This window comes from Acanthochromis polyacanthus, chromosome 3, assembly GCF_021347895.1.
Source record: "Acanthochromis polyacanthus isolate Apoly-LR-REF ecotype Palm Island chromosome 3, KAUST_Apoly_ChrSc, whole genome shotgun sequence".
NCBI classification, from domain to species: Eukaryota; Metazoa; Chordata; class Actinopteri; family Pomacentridae; genus Acanthochromis; species Acanthochromis polyacanthus.
Window position 1 is genome coordinate 17,668,845 of NC_067115.1, and position 16,612 is coordinate 17,685,456.

A 16,612-nucleotide genomic window follows, 5' to 3' on the forward strand; every position below is an offset into this window, starting at 1 on the left:
TTTTAAAAATTCCTGCAGTGCCAGAGGCATGGACAGCGCTGGCATGCTTACAGTACTATTTGTCTGTCATTTTTATTATGTGTCCAACCACCAGCAAACAGCATGAGGCCCACAACTCACTGGTGCAGAAGGATGCTTTCATTTGGGCCATTAATTCTCTTCCTTGGAGCAATACATCCCAACACATATGAGCAAGTGACAAAAACAATATTTGCCATATTGTAGCCTAAACTGTATGCAGACAATTAGCCTTTGTGCAATTAAAGTGCAATCAAAAGGATAAATGACAACAATGCCAGTAAATCCATGGCTTTATTGAGTCCTTGATGGCCTCTTAAGTGTATTCCAGTTTGTTAATGTGAGGCTCTATGTATTTTTAATTGCCTCATTATAACCATTGATTTGATCTTCAAGCTGCAGCGTAAAATCAGGAAGACGTGCTGTCTGAACTTGGCTAGTTAGATGAGGAAGAATCAGACTACTTAGTATCTGTTTTTCCTCAATCAGTCAAGCCAGAAAGATCTCACTACAGCTGAAAATGTGATCTCTGCTAAATACGGTTGTTATGTACTGTACATCATTTGTTTCTCAGAGGGGGATTTGCAAAGACGTAGATTTATAATTAGACTGTGTGTAATGGAACAATTGAATTTTATGCAAGGCTTTGCGAGTTCTCACTCCACACGCTAATCAGAGACTAATTTTAGCTGACATTCAACTGTTTAACTGCTCTGGCAAAGCCATGTTACCGAGAGTGAGTCCAATCAAAATATGATTAAATTCCTTATATTTTTTTTTACATTTCTAGAGCTATAAATCCAGAAACTCAACAATGAAGAGTATGAAGTCTAACAATCCGTTAAAAGAATTAAATTTTCTATTGGGAAATTCAACCCACTTTTACCACAAATCATTGTTAATCATTACTATTCTTTATGACCTTTGCCTTTCAGTCCTCTAATTTCACTGCTTTGATAAGCCACTTTTTGAGCTACATCAGCCAAATGCCAGGGAAACGAGGTGAGTGATTCTACCGAGATAAAAGGGAACATAATTAGTGTAAGGAGGTAAAGATAATGAAGTGCTAAATGTCGGCCGAGTTTGGGAGAAGGTAACGAGGTCAGCGGGGGAATTAATCGGCTTAATATGAGATGAGGTCCAAGTATGATCTAAAGAAAAGGGGAGTGAAAGGTAAAATGACACAACAGAATACAGAAAGAGAGAATCCAAGAGGGAGCAAAGAGGACAGGGAAGGACAAGCAGATGTGTCTGTTGAATGAAGGATGAAAAGGTAGAAAGGTTTGGTACTAAATGTCTCTTTTAAGGTTAGCCTTTAACTTTAAAAGTGACTTCATGGAACTTTATGGCAAGTAAGAGTGACTGACCCTCTTTCAGTTCAAATCTGTCCAAGTCAAAAGATACGCGTCCCAAGAATAGGTTAGAACCTCTTCTTTAGTTTTATTAGCAGATCGATGTTGAAAACAAAGGTGCTTCTGCTGGTTAGTCACCAGCAGCTCTACTAAGCCAATGACTTTATTCTCCTCAAGGTTGTGAAAAGACACATTCCGTATTATCTGATAACCGCATAGCAACTGTGTCTGTATAGTAATGAGTTAGCAATTTAAATACAGGCTGTTTTTTTTAATTGCACCATTTTAATATTTTGAGTTTATTCCTCTCAAATATTAGCTATTTATGATTTATTTATTGTTACATATACTCAAATTGATATCAATCAAAATGGCACATTTTCTGGTACTCATTAAATTTTTAGGTGTTGCTATAGGTTGTTAAAATTGATTTTGTTCACTTAATCATTGTGAATAATTTAATAGCTGCTACTAAAAATACTAAAGCTTCTGGTTGCCTGCCAAACAACAGGTGATAACAGACCTAAGTGACTGAATCTTTAAATTGTAGTTATTTATACTTGAAAATGATTTATACTAAACCTAATTCAATTCACTGAGGAAGTCAAACAGTGGTTATGGCAGGAGATTCAGATATGATCAAATGATACACACCTGCCTTCTCTCTACTCTATGCAAGTGCAAGCAGTTTGACTTGTCTTGTCACAATGTGCGACTTTAGTACTTTACACTCTTTGCGGTTTGCTCAATGAATCAAGTTGCACACTGTTTTTCATGCGGCAGATGTCGTCTAGACACCGCCGCACTGCCTCTAATGCTGGGACATCATCACCTAGGCGGGTGAAAGGGTATGGCTTCAAAACTCCAACTTCACTCATCATCTTTATGGTTGGCCATTCAGAAGACAAAGATGACAGGTTCTCACTCACATTAACGAGCTGACAGCAACACAGAGGAAGAGAGGGGGATGGAGGGATGGAAGAAAGAGGGCAATAAAACCAGGGTGAGAAGCCCAAGGCCGGCTCATGTACTCAAACCTTTTCTCTCCAACGATGAGCTCTCAGGAGGACGCAAGAAAAAGGTGGACGAAGGTGTGTATGTGTCTGTGTGTGTGTGTTTTCCCCCAGTATCTCTCATTTTGCATTCAAATGATGGACAAGTGTCAGCACTCACTAAATAAGTTATTTTAAGCCTTACAGCGTACAGTGAAACAGATCGGGATGGGTGGTTGTCAGGAGCTGGTATTTTAGTGACTTGCATATAACAAATGATGCTGAGCAATAATCATGCTGACCTTATGAAACATTTACAGTTGTATCTGAACAGCCTTCATTTTGCAGAATCTGATTATACTGCAGCACTTGAGCCTTTACCTGCTCCATCTTCTCTTATGCAGCTCAAATTAGCACCTATTTTACTATGCAGTATGTAACAAGGTATCAGTGCGCCTGTATCTAGGTATTCAGCATTAATGTACTCGTCCAAACGTTTGTGGGCATTTCATCTTTCCATACTGCCGACCATGATGATCCTGTAGCTCTTGTACAAACTGAAGCGAACTGCTCCTCTGGTGAGTTTCAGTGATGAATACTAACAAGGAATTTACTGAGGTGGAACTTTTCTGCTTCCAATGTGGCAAGCGTCTTACGAGGAGGAATAACTACCTTATTTTGAGGATTTTGTGAGCATTCCCATGAGGATAGCGAAGAGAGATGAGGACAGAGAGCGTGTGTGTTTTTGTTTTGTGCGTGTTTGTGAAAATTCAGGTGAGCACACAGGCAGCAGGAGGCAACAGCGGGAGGAGACCGGGACAATTCCGGTACGCCACAGAAGTTCCTCAGGAGGATTTAGTCTGTGCCGTGTCTAAGGAGTTTGAACCCCAAGTTGTGGCTGCCTTGTGTGGGTGAGATTGTGAGCCAGGCGGTCAGAGTTTAGGTGTAATTTCTGTTTCTGTGTAAGCAAAACTTCAAATGCGTGTTGCTACTATAGTGCATATCTCAAAGCAAGTGTGTGTCAGACCGAACAAGGCAGGTCACCCAGTACTCTTTATGCCATCCTGTTGCAGCCTGACTAGGTTGGCTGTAGGTTGTCTGGCTGTCTGGTTTTAAAACAGTCCGATTCTGCTGACTGCAAGATAGGCACGCAGACGCACAGTCATTCAGACACACATAGCATTAAAGCGCTTTTCTTGGTGAGGAAAGTAGCTTTGGGGAGTTTTAACAGCAGGAGGTGAGCTGTCAGGGATTTCAAACCTTCAAAGTGTCAGAAAGGGAAAGTGTGTGTATAAAGACACTAGAAGTGCCTGGCCAGCCTACAGGAGATGGATCTATAGCTGCTTTCACATGAAATGGAAGACTTTGGATAGGAGTCTTCTACCTGAAAATACCATCCGTGTCACCTGTCAGGTTGTAAATGCCACTAGGCAATGATCCTCTGTCTCCGCGACATCCTGCATTCTGACGTCATCATCAAACAACCTAAGTGAGGATGAGGCAAATGTGATTCAACTGGGGACAAAACCAACAAATTAGTTTGCTCATTTCATAAGTTGGACCTATAAATGGCAACTGCAGTATGCTTTTCATGCTCCAAGATTATGTAATAACAAATACATCAGGAAAAGTTTTTTAAAATATATTTTTTACTGATTTAGTTTTGAGACATATATTACTGTTCCTTCAGTATTCAACTTGTCAGGTGTGAAGAAAATAATTAATCCTAATTTTGCAAATGTCTTTAGCAAGAAGTAGTGAAAAACTCAAAGACAAAGTGAGAGGAAATCTGCCGCAAGTCGTGATTCATTTCCAAATGCAACCGCATGTTTCATTAGTTTTTCACACACTCCCAGTATTTTCTGGCTGTTCCACTCATGCTAAATCTCCAAGTGCATCAGACAGCATCAATAAGCAGTAAGGTCTCCTCAGCCGTCTCATCCAAACAAAGCAGACACGATTACAGACAAAAAACAGTGATACTTCTAGACTTATTTTAAGGGGTAGAACATGGGTAAAGTCACTATAAATTCACCAGAGGCCAATATGAAAATACTATTATACAAAACATAATGAAAAACTGCAAATTTCTACTGACATAATGAAAGAACCGGGCAGTTACGTGACAAGCACTGCAAGATAAAAACCATAGCTAAGCAGCAGGGATTTCAGACATGTTGGAATTTTCTTGTATAAAGCTAAAACTAATACAGATTTGCAGATTTTTTTATTGGTCTTGATATGGTTTCTTTGAGGAGAATGTATCATCAGTATCTGTAATAACTGGTAAAAGAAGATAGCTGATAATCAGTGTTGCTTATGCCTGCAGTCTACATCCAGTGAGTCAGACAACTAAATTAACAGTGAATGCAACTTATACAAAAGGCATTAATTTTAACTTGTCAAAAAATTTCCTGCTTTTCACTGATACAAACAGAGCCAAGCTGTTGTTAGAAAGCTCTCAGTCTTTACAATTAGTTTCCCAAACACCATGTTTGTCAAGCCCGGAGCTAACTGAGTAAGTCTGTAATTTTTTTTTTGAGATTGCTTAATAAATTGTAGCACATCCTCCGTGTGAGATCTAAAACAACTTGATGTTCTCTCTTAGTTCCAACTTCAGAATTCTTTTTAGTGCTGACTGGTGACAACAGAATATTTGGAAAGAAGAGACAAATAAGAGATGATAATAAATCCCAACAACATGGGAACACAATTTCAAAGACACCTCAGTTTTCTTCCAACAAGCTCTGAACTCTGGCCCTAATTTTAGTGCTTATGTTACTAGCTCTATCCTTTTGTGCCCAACCTCACACAGTAACAACACCACCGCTACACTTCAAACAGTGATTATAAAAGGTATTCACCCCATTGGCAGTTTTCCACTTTAACTGCTTTACAGCACTGAATAATGGTCGATTCAATCTGGCTTTTAAGACAAGAATTTGCAAATAAAAACTCTTACATGACAAAGTGAAAACAGATGTCCACAAAGAAATGTCAAGTAATGAAAACATTAAAAATGCACGAGTATTCACCTCATTTTAGAAGGAGCACAGTGACAAGTGAAATGGTTATAGCAAAACACGAGTCAGTGGATAGATACAGGAAAAAATCTTGGAATACAGTTAAATCATCCTAAAGAAAGGAGGGGAATAGGGCAAACGCTGAAATTTGCCTAGAGCAGGCCGTCCTTTAAAAACTTAGCAACAGTACAAGGAAGCGACCAGTAAAGGAAGCTGCCAACACATATGACTTCTCTGCAGGAGTCACAAGTTTCAGCAGCTCAGATTGGAGAGACTGGATATTGTTGCCTGGGGTCTTCACCAGTCAAAGCTTTATGAGGGAATGGCAAAGAGAAAGCCAAAGTTGAGAAAGAGTTCATGTGAAAGCTTGACTAAAGTTCACTAAAAGGCATGTGGGAGAGTCTGTAGTCTACTGGAAGGGGGTGCTTTGGTGTGTAAAGTGACTGCTGCAAAGTATAGCAGAATTCTGGAGGACAACCTGATGCAGCCTGTGATTTGGAAGTAGATTTTGTTTTCCAGCAAGGTGATGACTACTTAAAGCATACAGTCAAAATCTGACAGAAAAGGTTCAATGACAAAAACTTCAGCATTTTAAAATGGCCGAGCTGGACCTCAATCCAGTTGAGAATTTGTGGCTGGAATGGTCTGTTCACTAACAACCCTTATGCAAACCGACAGAGCTTGAGCAGTTTTTCAAAGAACTTACAAGTGAAATTAAGACCTATATTAGGCCTCTTTGTTGTTTGTGATTACAGCTGCAACAGTTAACATGTCTCCATCACCACCTTGATCTCCAGTCACCAGCAGCCACTTTACTAATCAGTCCCTGCAGTGTGTATTGTATGTCTTCTGGTACTGGACATGTTCCAGGCTTTGCAGAGGTGAAGTGCACAAAAGAAGCAGAAACAGCTCATCAGTCGTGTGAGTTAAATGCTTGCTACATCATAAGTTATTTAAAAGGGTGTTTCCATCTCAAATTAAGTTCACTGACTTTTATGTCAAAAAAATTTCAAGTAAAGAACCAATTTTAAATAGTTCTTTAGTCATTTTTCAAAATAAATGATTCTGTGGGCATTTTGAGTCAAATTATTACATGTAGGTTGAAAGTCAAGCACATGAGCATAGTTGCTGGGCATTTATTATAGTCATTTATTTTTACTTCAGCCTGTAACATACAAGTTGTTGAAAATGTCAGCTTCAGCAAGCCACATAGTAAGTCCTGGGCAAGCACAAACACAAAATGATTTACTTTGAGGTAGAAACTAGACCCCTAAAATATTGTTTACATTAACTTGTGGATCCAATCTAAAAATCCAAAAATATTGAATATCTTTGACAGTTATAAACAAAATAAGTTTTAAAAAAGTTTGAGGCATGTAAAATTTTCAGGTCTGTTTTGTGATGTTTTATAGAACAAATGATTAATCGAATAATTAGGAAAATAATATGCAAATCAATAATAAAAATACCAGTTAGTTCCAACTCCAGATTCATGCTAACCCAAACTCTAACCGCCCTGCTACCAGATAACTCCAATGAAAATGAAGAGCATTTAAAGTACGCTAAAGAACCACAGAAAATACATGAAGACTGTTCCCCTAAATAAAGAGACCATTCAAATGGTGATGGCACCAGAGAGCCTACTGAAAAACCATTCTTTTTCTGAGAGTACTTGAAATGTGAATATAAATACATTATGAAAACATGGCTACATTACATTATTTACTATTACTGATTTTATTTTAGTGTTGTGATGACAGTGTGTGTAGCTGGATATGCCGATTCCACCAATAAATCCTAAAGTCTGAAGGAATTTTAAGCCCATTATGCATTTAGTATGGTTAAAAACCTGATGCAGCTCAAACTGAAATGCCCATGACTGTGCTTTATTCAGTGTTTTAATAAACCTGGATGGGATTCACCACATCTTTACCGTTGAAACTCCTGTCCTTGTCTGAGTTTTAAAATCAGCTCTATAACCACAGGGAAGCCAAATGTTCCTTTCTTTCTCGATTAGTGAAACTTTGACAGTCATGTTGATGCATTATTTCCCTTCAGATTTGTTTTTTCTTTTGCAATTTTATTCACCCCACTCTTTTGATTCTTATACCTTATTTATTCAAAACTTTGAAACTTGTCAAGAACACTGATGCTAGAATTTTAACTGTCTATCCTTGAAATTTTAACCCATCACACTGACTGTGATCTCCCTACACTGGTCAGCCCCAAATAGTAGTATGCGATTCACTTATTTTGTTCACTATGGATTCCCATCTCATTCGTTCAAACCTCTTTGCATTCACATGATTATACTTTTACTGAGCCCTCTGAAAAATGGAAAGTAATATGCATTGTATGTCCTTCGAATGCCGTCTTCTCTAGGACACTGGGCCCTCACTAATCCAATAAGAGCTTGGAAAAATGATTTAGTCAAGAAAACAACACGGCTGTCAGCCTCAGTGAGATACACTAATGGAAACAGATAGCATTTAGTTTGGTAAACAGAAAGAAGTGAAATGCATTTAGGAATTCAAGCACAAACAAAGCAATATATGTAACTGTCTTAGAGAAATGGTTCGGGGGTTGTTTCGAAGGAAAATATTTACTGCTGATGTGTGCCCTTGTATGGTGTGTGCATCTTACCCACGGTTAGCTGACCAGTCAGTTGTCCCTGATCGTTCCTTGCATTGACAGTCACATTTCTGTCTGACTGGAGGATCAATGGACTGTCCTGCGGAGGTAAGAAAAGGGAGAAAGGTGATTATTGAAACAGCAAATTCTCTATTTCTTGAACTCTTACGAACAAATCCATGAATACCGAAATAGCTTCACAGTTTCCAGACACACCTTCTGTTGCTTTCTGTTTCTTCCCTGTGAATTCTACCATCACTTCTCTGAACACCAGTCAATTCTGCATTGACCCTATAACAAAGACCATTTTAACTCCTATCAACTGTCACAGTTCGTACTTGACTCCCTCAGTTCTGCCAGCCTGCACAATCTGCATCTACTCTGCATAATCTATTCAAAACACCACCGCGCGTGTGAGCATATTTGCTTGTTTGGAATTGCTCGTCTGTGTGAGTATGTTTGCAAAAAAGCAATTACTCTCAGCCTAAATGAGTTAAATGCACCCGTGACCCTGACCTCTGCTCTCCTTTTTAAAGTTTGATTGAGCCACATGCTGCCAATGTTACTTCACATTCTGCGTTTGTGTTGCACTGAATGCAAACTCACTGATTTTCATCAGGTTCCAAACTCAATCTGCCTCTCTTTCTCTCTCAGAACCACCTTCACCTCCCCACCTCTCTCGGCCTCTACATCAGTCTGATGAATCTTCCTACTTTTATACTTAACCAACTTTTCCTTTTCTTCTCCGTCCTTCTTTCGTTATATCTATGAACTTACATCATTTTCTTTTTTATTCTCTTTCTGTTCTCACTCTCTCTCCCTCTCCCTTTTAAATTGGTTATTTGTTTTGGCTGCATGAAATGAATAGCTCACAGGTGACCCAATTTCTCTGTTGATTTCCCCAAATTAATATCTTGCTGCATTCTGGTCTGAATTCCAAATGAGAATTGTGTTAAAATTGGAAAGTCGTTGATCCGTTGAAATGGAAAAATCCTTCCCCCCCATTCCATCCTCTTCGCTCTCAGTCTCCCTCGCTCACCCCCTCTCTCTCGGTGTTGTTCTATTTGCTATGGATGGATATTCATTGTTTAGTGGTCTGTTTATACAAGTTGAGACCAAATTTCTAATATGTCACACCTGTCTGTGTTCTATTTTGGAGCATCCGGTGGACCCCCGGGAGTCACAAGCACCAACACCACACAAGCATGAGGGAGCAATGCAAGTTATGGACACACAAAACAACATACACACCAAAAGCATCCATAAACACAAAACAAGCTATGACAAACAGGACTTAAGTGTGACAATAGGTGAGCACACGCCACATACACACCTGCATCAACACATACTCTGGATGTGAACATCCGAGAGGACGCTCAGGTGCAGACACAGTCACACACCACCCACTCATACAGCGTCGGGTAACAAATTTGCCAAACAACAAATGAGTGCTCCACTCGGTTTATTGTGCAATACCTCTCTTGTCTGTCTCCTAACACATGTATCCTGGATTAATTATTTTCAGCGGGGCGTGTGATAGGCTTCACTGTATTATCTTTCCACTCTGTTTAAAGCGATGGGCGCTTCGCAAAGTATGACAGATGTAATGTGCTTTGAATCATTCCAGCTCAACGGGCAGTGTGCATGAACAGGCTTGATCCCATTCACTCAGTGCAGGACTCTGTCATTTAGAAACACGGCCATAGACGGAAAGTCTTATTTGATTAAGCACTTTTATGCAAATGCATGGAAATGAAGGCTCTAAATAATTGTTGCATATTAAACAGCTGCAAATGTTTATGTATAGTTGATTGAAGCCAAACAATCAGCCTGACGGCACCTGTGTGAAATATAGGAGAAGGTAACGATTATGGCTTGTCCTTCTTGATGAAGAAATTGTCAGCTCTACCTAAAGGCAATCAACGCTAATCAACGTATTCAAAATCAAAAGCTTCTTATCTAATGGGTTACCAATTTCCATTTAAGGAACATATTGTGTTTACACATGGTAGCACACAATAACCCAATGAAATCCATCTAGCATGGTGTGCAGTCTTCCCTAAGATTGAGGAAAACAAAGTGAGAGTATTTATGACACAACGCCACCTATAACACCTTGCGCATATATGTTCTAGGTGTAATTAATTCAGGATATGTTCAACCAGTCTGGAGAATGGGCCATAGACACTAGCCTCCTTTAATTAAAAACCCATAGCTGCTGCTTAAAACCTGTTGTAACGGTTTAGTTCCCTTAAAGGTCACTGAGGAGCTGCTTCAAAGGAACTAAAGTGGCACACAGTTTCAAGGATCTAAGTTCAAACTCATTGTGGAGACACATTCAGCTACCACATGCACACATCACACTTGGCATGACCTATAATTAGGATTTTTCTCCAGTAACAGTAGTCTACACTTGCAATGCTGATGCAGCCATCTCTCCCTGAATGCTTACTGCTTGCTGTCCAGCCCACAGCATTATGGGATTGATTATACCGCATGAGTAAACACTCAATCAACATTGTACTCCATATTTTTAGAAAAGACACAAGGAGGTGGAACACAGAAGAAAGCGCAGCTGAGATGAGGCACAATTTCCCCAAAGATAAGAAAGAATGGTGAATTTACCATAAAAGCCATGAGCTATTTCAGGGATGATTCTACAAGACAAGAGTTTTTTATTTTATTTTGTGTACTAATGTTTATTCACTGTTTGTGTCTGAATTTGCTATATTGGGGTTAAGCATGAGAACATCAACAGAAATAAAGACACTGAAAAGCAAATTTTCAGCATTATGCACTTTGCTGCATTTAAGAATAGGTAAGTTAAGTTTGCTTTTTGCATGATATGTATATGTAACGTGAGCTCTAAGGCAACAAGTATCCCTTTGGGACCCTTGACCAGGTAATTTTACCAGAGTAGCATCTTCTTCAGGTCTTTCTTGTGTAGCTACCTGTAATGAGACTCATGACTACCCTTAAATTCAGAGGGCAGAAATATCCGACACCAACTGATCACACCTGAAAGGCTCTAACCAAAAAAAAGAGACTAATATTACACTCAAAGTTTAAGAAAGATTAAAAAAATAATAAAAACTTGAAAAAAATCTAGATTTTTCTTTATCAGAAGTATTCCAACAGCACTTTTTTTCAGTTTTACAAGCGCAACACTGAAGACAAATTGCTAGATTATGCAAATATACATCTGGTTAGTTGTCCAACCTCATATCCAGCACCCTTCCACAGCTTTTATTTGGAATAATTCAGGACTGTCTTTAATAATAGCATAGTTTTGACTGACATATCACGTTAATCTATAGTGCGGTAATAATTACTCACTTTTTTTAAGTATGCCAAAAAAAAGTCTCCTTGATTACTAGTAGTTGCCAGGGAGCACATTACTTTGTGTGAATCACATTCTCACAAATAAATATGCATTAATACACTGATTTAAATATCTAATAAAAAGTATCACTACTACATTCTCACGTAAAATACATGTTTTACATCACTTCAGCCAACCTATACATTAGAGTTATTCAATTAAAGAGATATTTAGCATATAGTTAACCCATAAGAACCCAGACCCATTTTTCCTTAAAGGACTTTATGAGTTAAGGTCAGACATAAAGCTTTACAAGGAAGAGACTGGGGCACTCAAAGTGCTTGTTACACTGGTGTCACCGTGGGTTCTTATGGGTCAATATTATAGCTACATCCAAATATAAAATTCGCCCAGTCTAAAATTAATGTCCATTAAAGTATAGCAATGCACGAACAATAAGCAGCAACACACGTTACTGAAAACTAAAGTAAAAGAGGAGTGGTTGTTAGATTGTAGGTCTCAAAACCTACAGAAATTTATGGATGCAGTCTCAGTTTGGAGCATCCTTTTTATCTATGTAATCTGCGTCTATGTAAACTGCATACAGTAAGCAGTAGCACCAATGTACAGGGTGTCCATAAAGTCTCTACAATTGTAAGGTGTTTTTAAGGCAATTTTCAGGTGACCTGTTGGTGTACAAGGTACTGTTACATGATACCTTAAAAAATGGCTACTCCTGACACCGGTGGATTGGACCAGTTCCGTGGCCACCACATTCACCAAATGTCACTCCCTTGTACTTCTTTCTATGGGGTTATGCTAAAGATGTCATGTAACGAACAAAGACATGGGACATTACTGACTTGAAGCAAAAGATTTCTGATGCCATTGCCACCATTAATGAGGCTCGGCTACAGTGAACATGGCAAGAAATCGAGTACCGTCTTGATGTGCTTCATACAACCAATGGTGCCCATATAGAGGTGTATTCAATGAGGTCGAAAAAACTTTGGCAACCACTGATTACAATAAAGCAAATCTGGTTACGATATATTATCAACTGCCTTTGTAGTAAATTCTTAAAATTGCAAAGAGATTTTGTGGACACCCTGCATAATAATAATCATGTATAATGTGAAAAGCACACAAATCTACATATAGATATATGATCTGTGTTGTCAATCTGTGACAGTCCCTCTGGCTTTTGCGTTTATCGTCATAAATCCCCCTCCTCATTGTGCAAAATACACAGTGAAGAACAAATAAAGGCACAGGCATAATGCCCTCCCTGGTGACCAGACACAACATACACAACTGCACCATTAATTCAGTTAATCGTTTAATTTTGCTTTGATTATGAATACAGGCATGCCGCTGCCAGCCTGAGGTAGCCAATGTAATTAGTCAGGTAATAATAAGCTGTGGACTGGTGGCTCATCATCACAGCTTCCTCTACAGATGGGTCCTAAAAACAGCTCTCAGCTCTCCTGTCTCTGGGTGTGTCACCAGCTGACTGTCTGTTTGACTGCTCTGGTCTGGACTCAGGGTTTACAAATGATGTGACTGGTTATTTTTATTTAGTTACCACTCTAATAACAGCTTTTAGCTCTCGTGGCCATCTCTTAAAATCAGTCTCACTTGCTGCCTGACTTCATTCAGTATCTGTCTCAACAGCCACGTACTCAAGCCTCATATCAGATACATTAGGCTGACTCATCTTTGGCCATCAGAATAATAACAGCTTTTATCTGTCTTGGCTATATCTCTCCGATTGCCTGTCTCCCTAACTGACCATCTATGGACATGTGATTAATAAGAGAAGCTTTTAGCTGTCAATCTAATAAAAAAAAAACTTTCAGCTCTCCTGTCTATGCTCTGTCTTTCCTCCTGTCTCTCGGACTATCCAAAAAGCCGCCACCCCTTCAGTCACTCAACCTGTATGCTGACTTCTCTAGCCTTACCTTCAGACTTTTCCAAAACAAATCCAGCAGTGTAGGAATCGGTTATGTTTGAATGCAGGTCTAGAAAAAAAGGTTCCCGTAGAGAAAATTAAAACATAAGTAGAGTAGAGATTGCCACAGAAACAAGTTAAATGAGTTAAGCAGTGAAGGAGTTGAAACAGCAAGGGGAAGTTGTTTTAGTTTATTGGTGAAGTCAAGTATAGTATATAGTTAAAGCTAAGACAGAATACCAATCAAACAGTTTGTGATAAAGTGCCTGTGGGGTTCCTCCATTCCTCTTTCGGCTTTAATTCAGCTAATTAGCAAGGACTACTAAATAAGTGATGTGTTTGTTGGTGTGCTAATTTGTTGTATTCAGTCCCCACAGCCATATAACAACAGAAAATAAACCAGTGTTGTCGACAAAGTGTACTCTCTGGGTATTTGGATGTAATATGCTCAAGCAAGGCTCTAAATGAGCATTCAGGGGCCTTATCATCTATTTAACATGTCATCAGTGTCCCGTACAAGCCTTTTGTCAACAGTTTTAAGATCAACTTAATCCACTTAAATCTCAAGGTGACAGCTGGCATGAGCCTGAGCCAATCAAGCCGTGTCAGATCGCTGTGTGTCTGCAAAGTGCAAAATTTGCAATATGCAAGTCAACATAAAACTGAAGGTCAGGTCATTTTGGAAATTTGAGCAATTATTTTAGACCTCTGTGTCAGAAGCAAACACTGATCATAGTGCTGCTTGACTGAAATATTGAATATATGTATTTTCAAAAAAGGAGCTAGCAATTTAAATCATGCAGCTAGCACCATCAGCAAACAAAAAACGTGTAATGCCAACCTAAGCATGAGCACAAAGTGAAATTTGAAAGTTATTCATTTAATATATGTAGGCCACTACATTGCTATTCTTGCTGTTAATGCAAAATGTAGCACAGGTCATGTATGAACATGCTTTGGTTCCTTCAGAGATGGATATAAAAAAGCTAATCTATACGTCACTGTACATTAGAGACTGTGATGTCATGAAGGATAGCAAATCAGAAAATATAATGCAGACAGGAACCAAATGAGGTCAGAGTTGCACTGCAGAACATTTTTTTAGAACCTTCACATTGGAAGTATAAATAACTACCTCAGAGAGGTCTGAGGTCATGGAATTACATCTGTACTTAAAAAATCAAACCATAATATTTTTAATTACAAGAAATTCTAATACCTGTGACATTCTCCTCTTTGCTGTGTTTTGACTAAAAAGCAAAGCATCTCAGACAATCAGACAAAGGTTTGATAAGGCTATATATTGGAATATTCAGATCCTTTAATAATGAATTCAGTGAAAAGCCAGACTTCTGAAAATGATTATTTCTTTGTCTGTACAACATGTCAACAAGGAGGTAAGACTATGCTTTGTTTCCGAGGACACCGTCCTTCGCTACCAGGTCATATCTTGTTTGTATTTGATACATTTATTTATTAGGCAATCTAAGGAAGCATTCATTGGCTTATGTGTATGCAGTGTACATTTCTTCCCACACATGCTTATGCTTTTTATATTTATCCATAAAGAAAAGTATGCCCGTATTTTCCCCACAACAACCACAGGTGTGTGCTTTTCGTGGGCCTCCAGACACCTAAAACAACTGAAATCATTAATCCAGCTCTCCTGCAAGATGAAAAATAATTTGCTGTCTTTTCATTCCCTCCAGGCCATCACTTCATGATTCATCTAAGGATTCAGAGCCTTGCACAGTAGCGTTGTAAAATCCTGCATAAACTGCCTATCTCCAGTGTTTTCATTTTACTGCAATCCAGAAACAATTTCAGCAAGAGTAAATAAAGGAAATTCGGCAAAACCACGTAAACAAACTGCACAATGGTTCGATTTTATGAGAATCAATAGAACAACATTCTTTTATTTTCATTCTTGAGTTTTCTGACTGGTGATACAGAGAAAAACTACTCTAATGGACTGTTCTCATGGTGTTTTAAAACGTGAATGACCCCATTGTGTCTCCACTCCTATTGCAATACTGGTAGAGAGGGACAATACTGAAAACTGTGAATCAGGGAATGGGTGTAGGGGCAACAGAAAGAAAGAGCTGGAAGGTGTGAACAGGAGATGGAGGCAAGCAGGGACCTCCAGGCTTCAGGCTTGCAGAGCGATAAATCTTGAAACGAGGAGGGAGGAAAAAGAGGAGCGGGAGCGTGATAGAGATGGAAGGCAGAGGAGGGTAAACCACAGAGCATTTGTTTTAGAGATAGACATACCAAATAGATCCATAAACTGAAGCTGCTACATCAGCCCTCCACTTTCTGCTTCTTCGTGATAATGTATGGTGCTTAAGGGACGAGTCAACAAAGTCGCACAGCTCAAGGAAAAAATGCCAGCTGAGAAAGAAACACTACAAGAGATTGTAGTGAGAAGGGTCACTTGGATAATACTGCATAACAAACGGAAGGCTATTCATTTGAATACTGATCACTAGGTTGTCAAGGGGAAAAAAAGCTGTCAAAATGTACTGTAACCAGAAGACAGACTTTCTTTGTACATTGAGTACTTTTGCTAAAGCTGTGCTTTGCTAATGGACAGCTGATTTAAGAGGTGGCTGTCACCAAATACTTTCACTTACCTAGTTCCCTCCAACATCTGAATGCTTTCTGAATAAATATAAATATGTGAAATGTGTTCTTTCTGTGGTAGCTGCTGTTAAATTGCTCAGAGTTTCTCTCCGTGCATTTTCATATTAATTTCATTTCAAATTATCCGATAACTTTCACAAATGATACCTTTACACCTGAGAGCTTGGAGCTAAAATACATCTGATGGATTTATACAGAATACTTCAGATTGGAGCTCTGGAATCCATTTCCATACAATGGTCCTAAGCCTAAAAACCCAGGATACTGTTGGTCCTGCTGTGGCATTGAAATGATAATAGAAGAAATAGCAATGTTTTCTGCAGCAGGAAAGGTAATAAAAAAGACAGCGATGTGCCCGCTAGAAATCACTGCCACCTCTGGCTCACCTTTAAATGCAGGTTGGACTGGTATTATTTGCTGTAATGCTACATACACAAAGAAAGTTCCTGCAGTATTTTTTCCGGACACAGTAGTCTGTAATAAACATATAGTCACACTTCTGGTCATTATATGTACTCATGAAACATTAGTAAGTATGCAGTTTGTGTTTTAACATTATCTGGCTTTAAGAATCGGATTAAGAAATGTCATTTAGGCACAGACACGCACAGAACAACCATATCAGCACTGACGAATGTCTACGGTTAGATTGTGGCTGTATTTGTCTATAGAAAGCAAAT

General features: G+C 38.9%; 1 protein-coding gene across 2 annotated transcripts in view; it reads right to left on the reverse strand.

The window, feature by feature from the left end:
- LOC110956362 (zeta-sarcoglycan) overlaps window positions 1–16,612 on the reverse strand; it is a 352,883-nt gene that overhangs the window by 75,391 nt on the left and 260,880 nt on the right. For both annotated transcript variants that reach the window (XM_022201767.2, XM_051945531.1), the window contains exon 4: window positions 8,029–8,116. In XM_022201767.2, coding sequence (XP_022057459.1) covers window positions 8,029–8,116 — 88 coding nt within the window. The remainder of the gene's footprint in view (window positions 1–8,028; window positions 8,117–16,612) is intronic.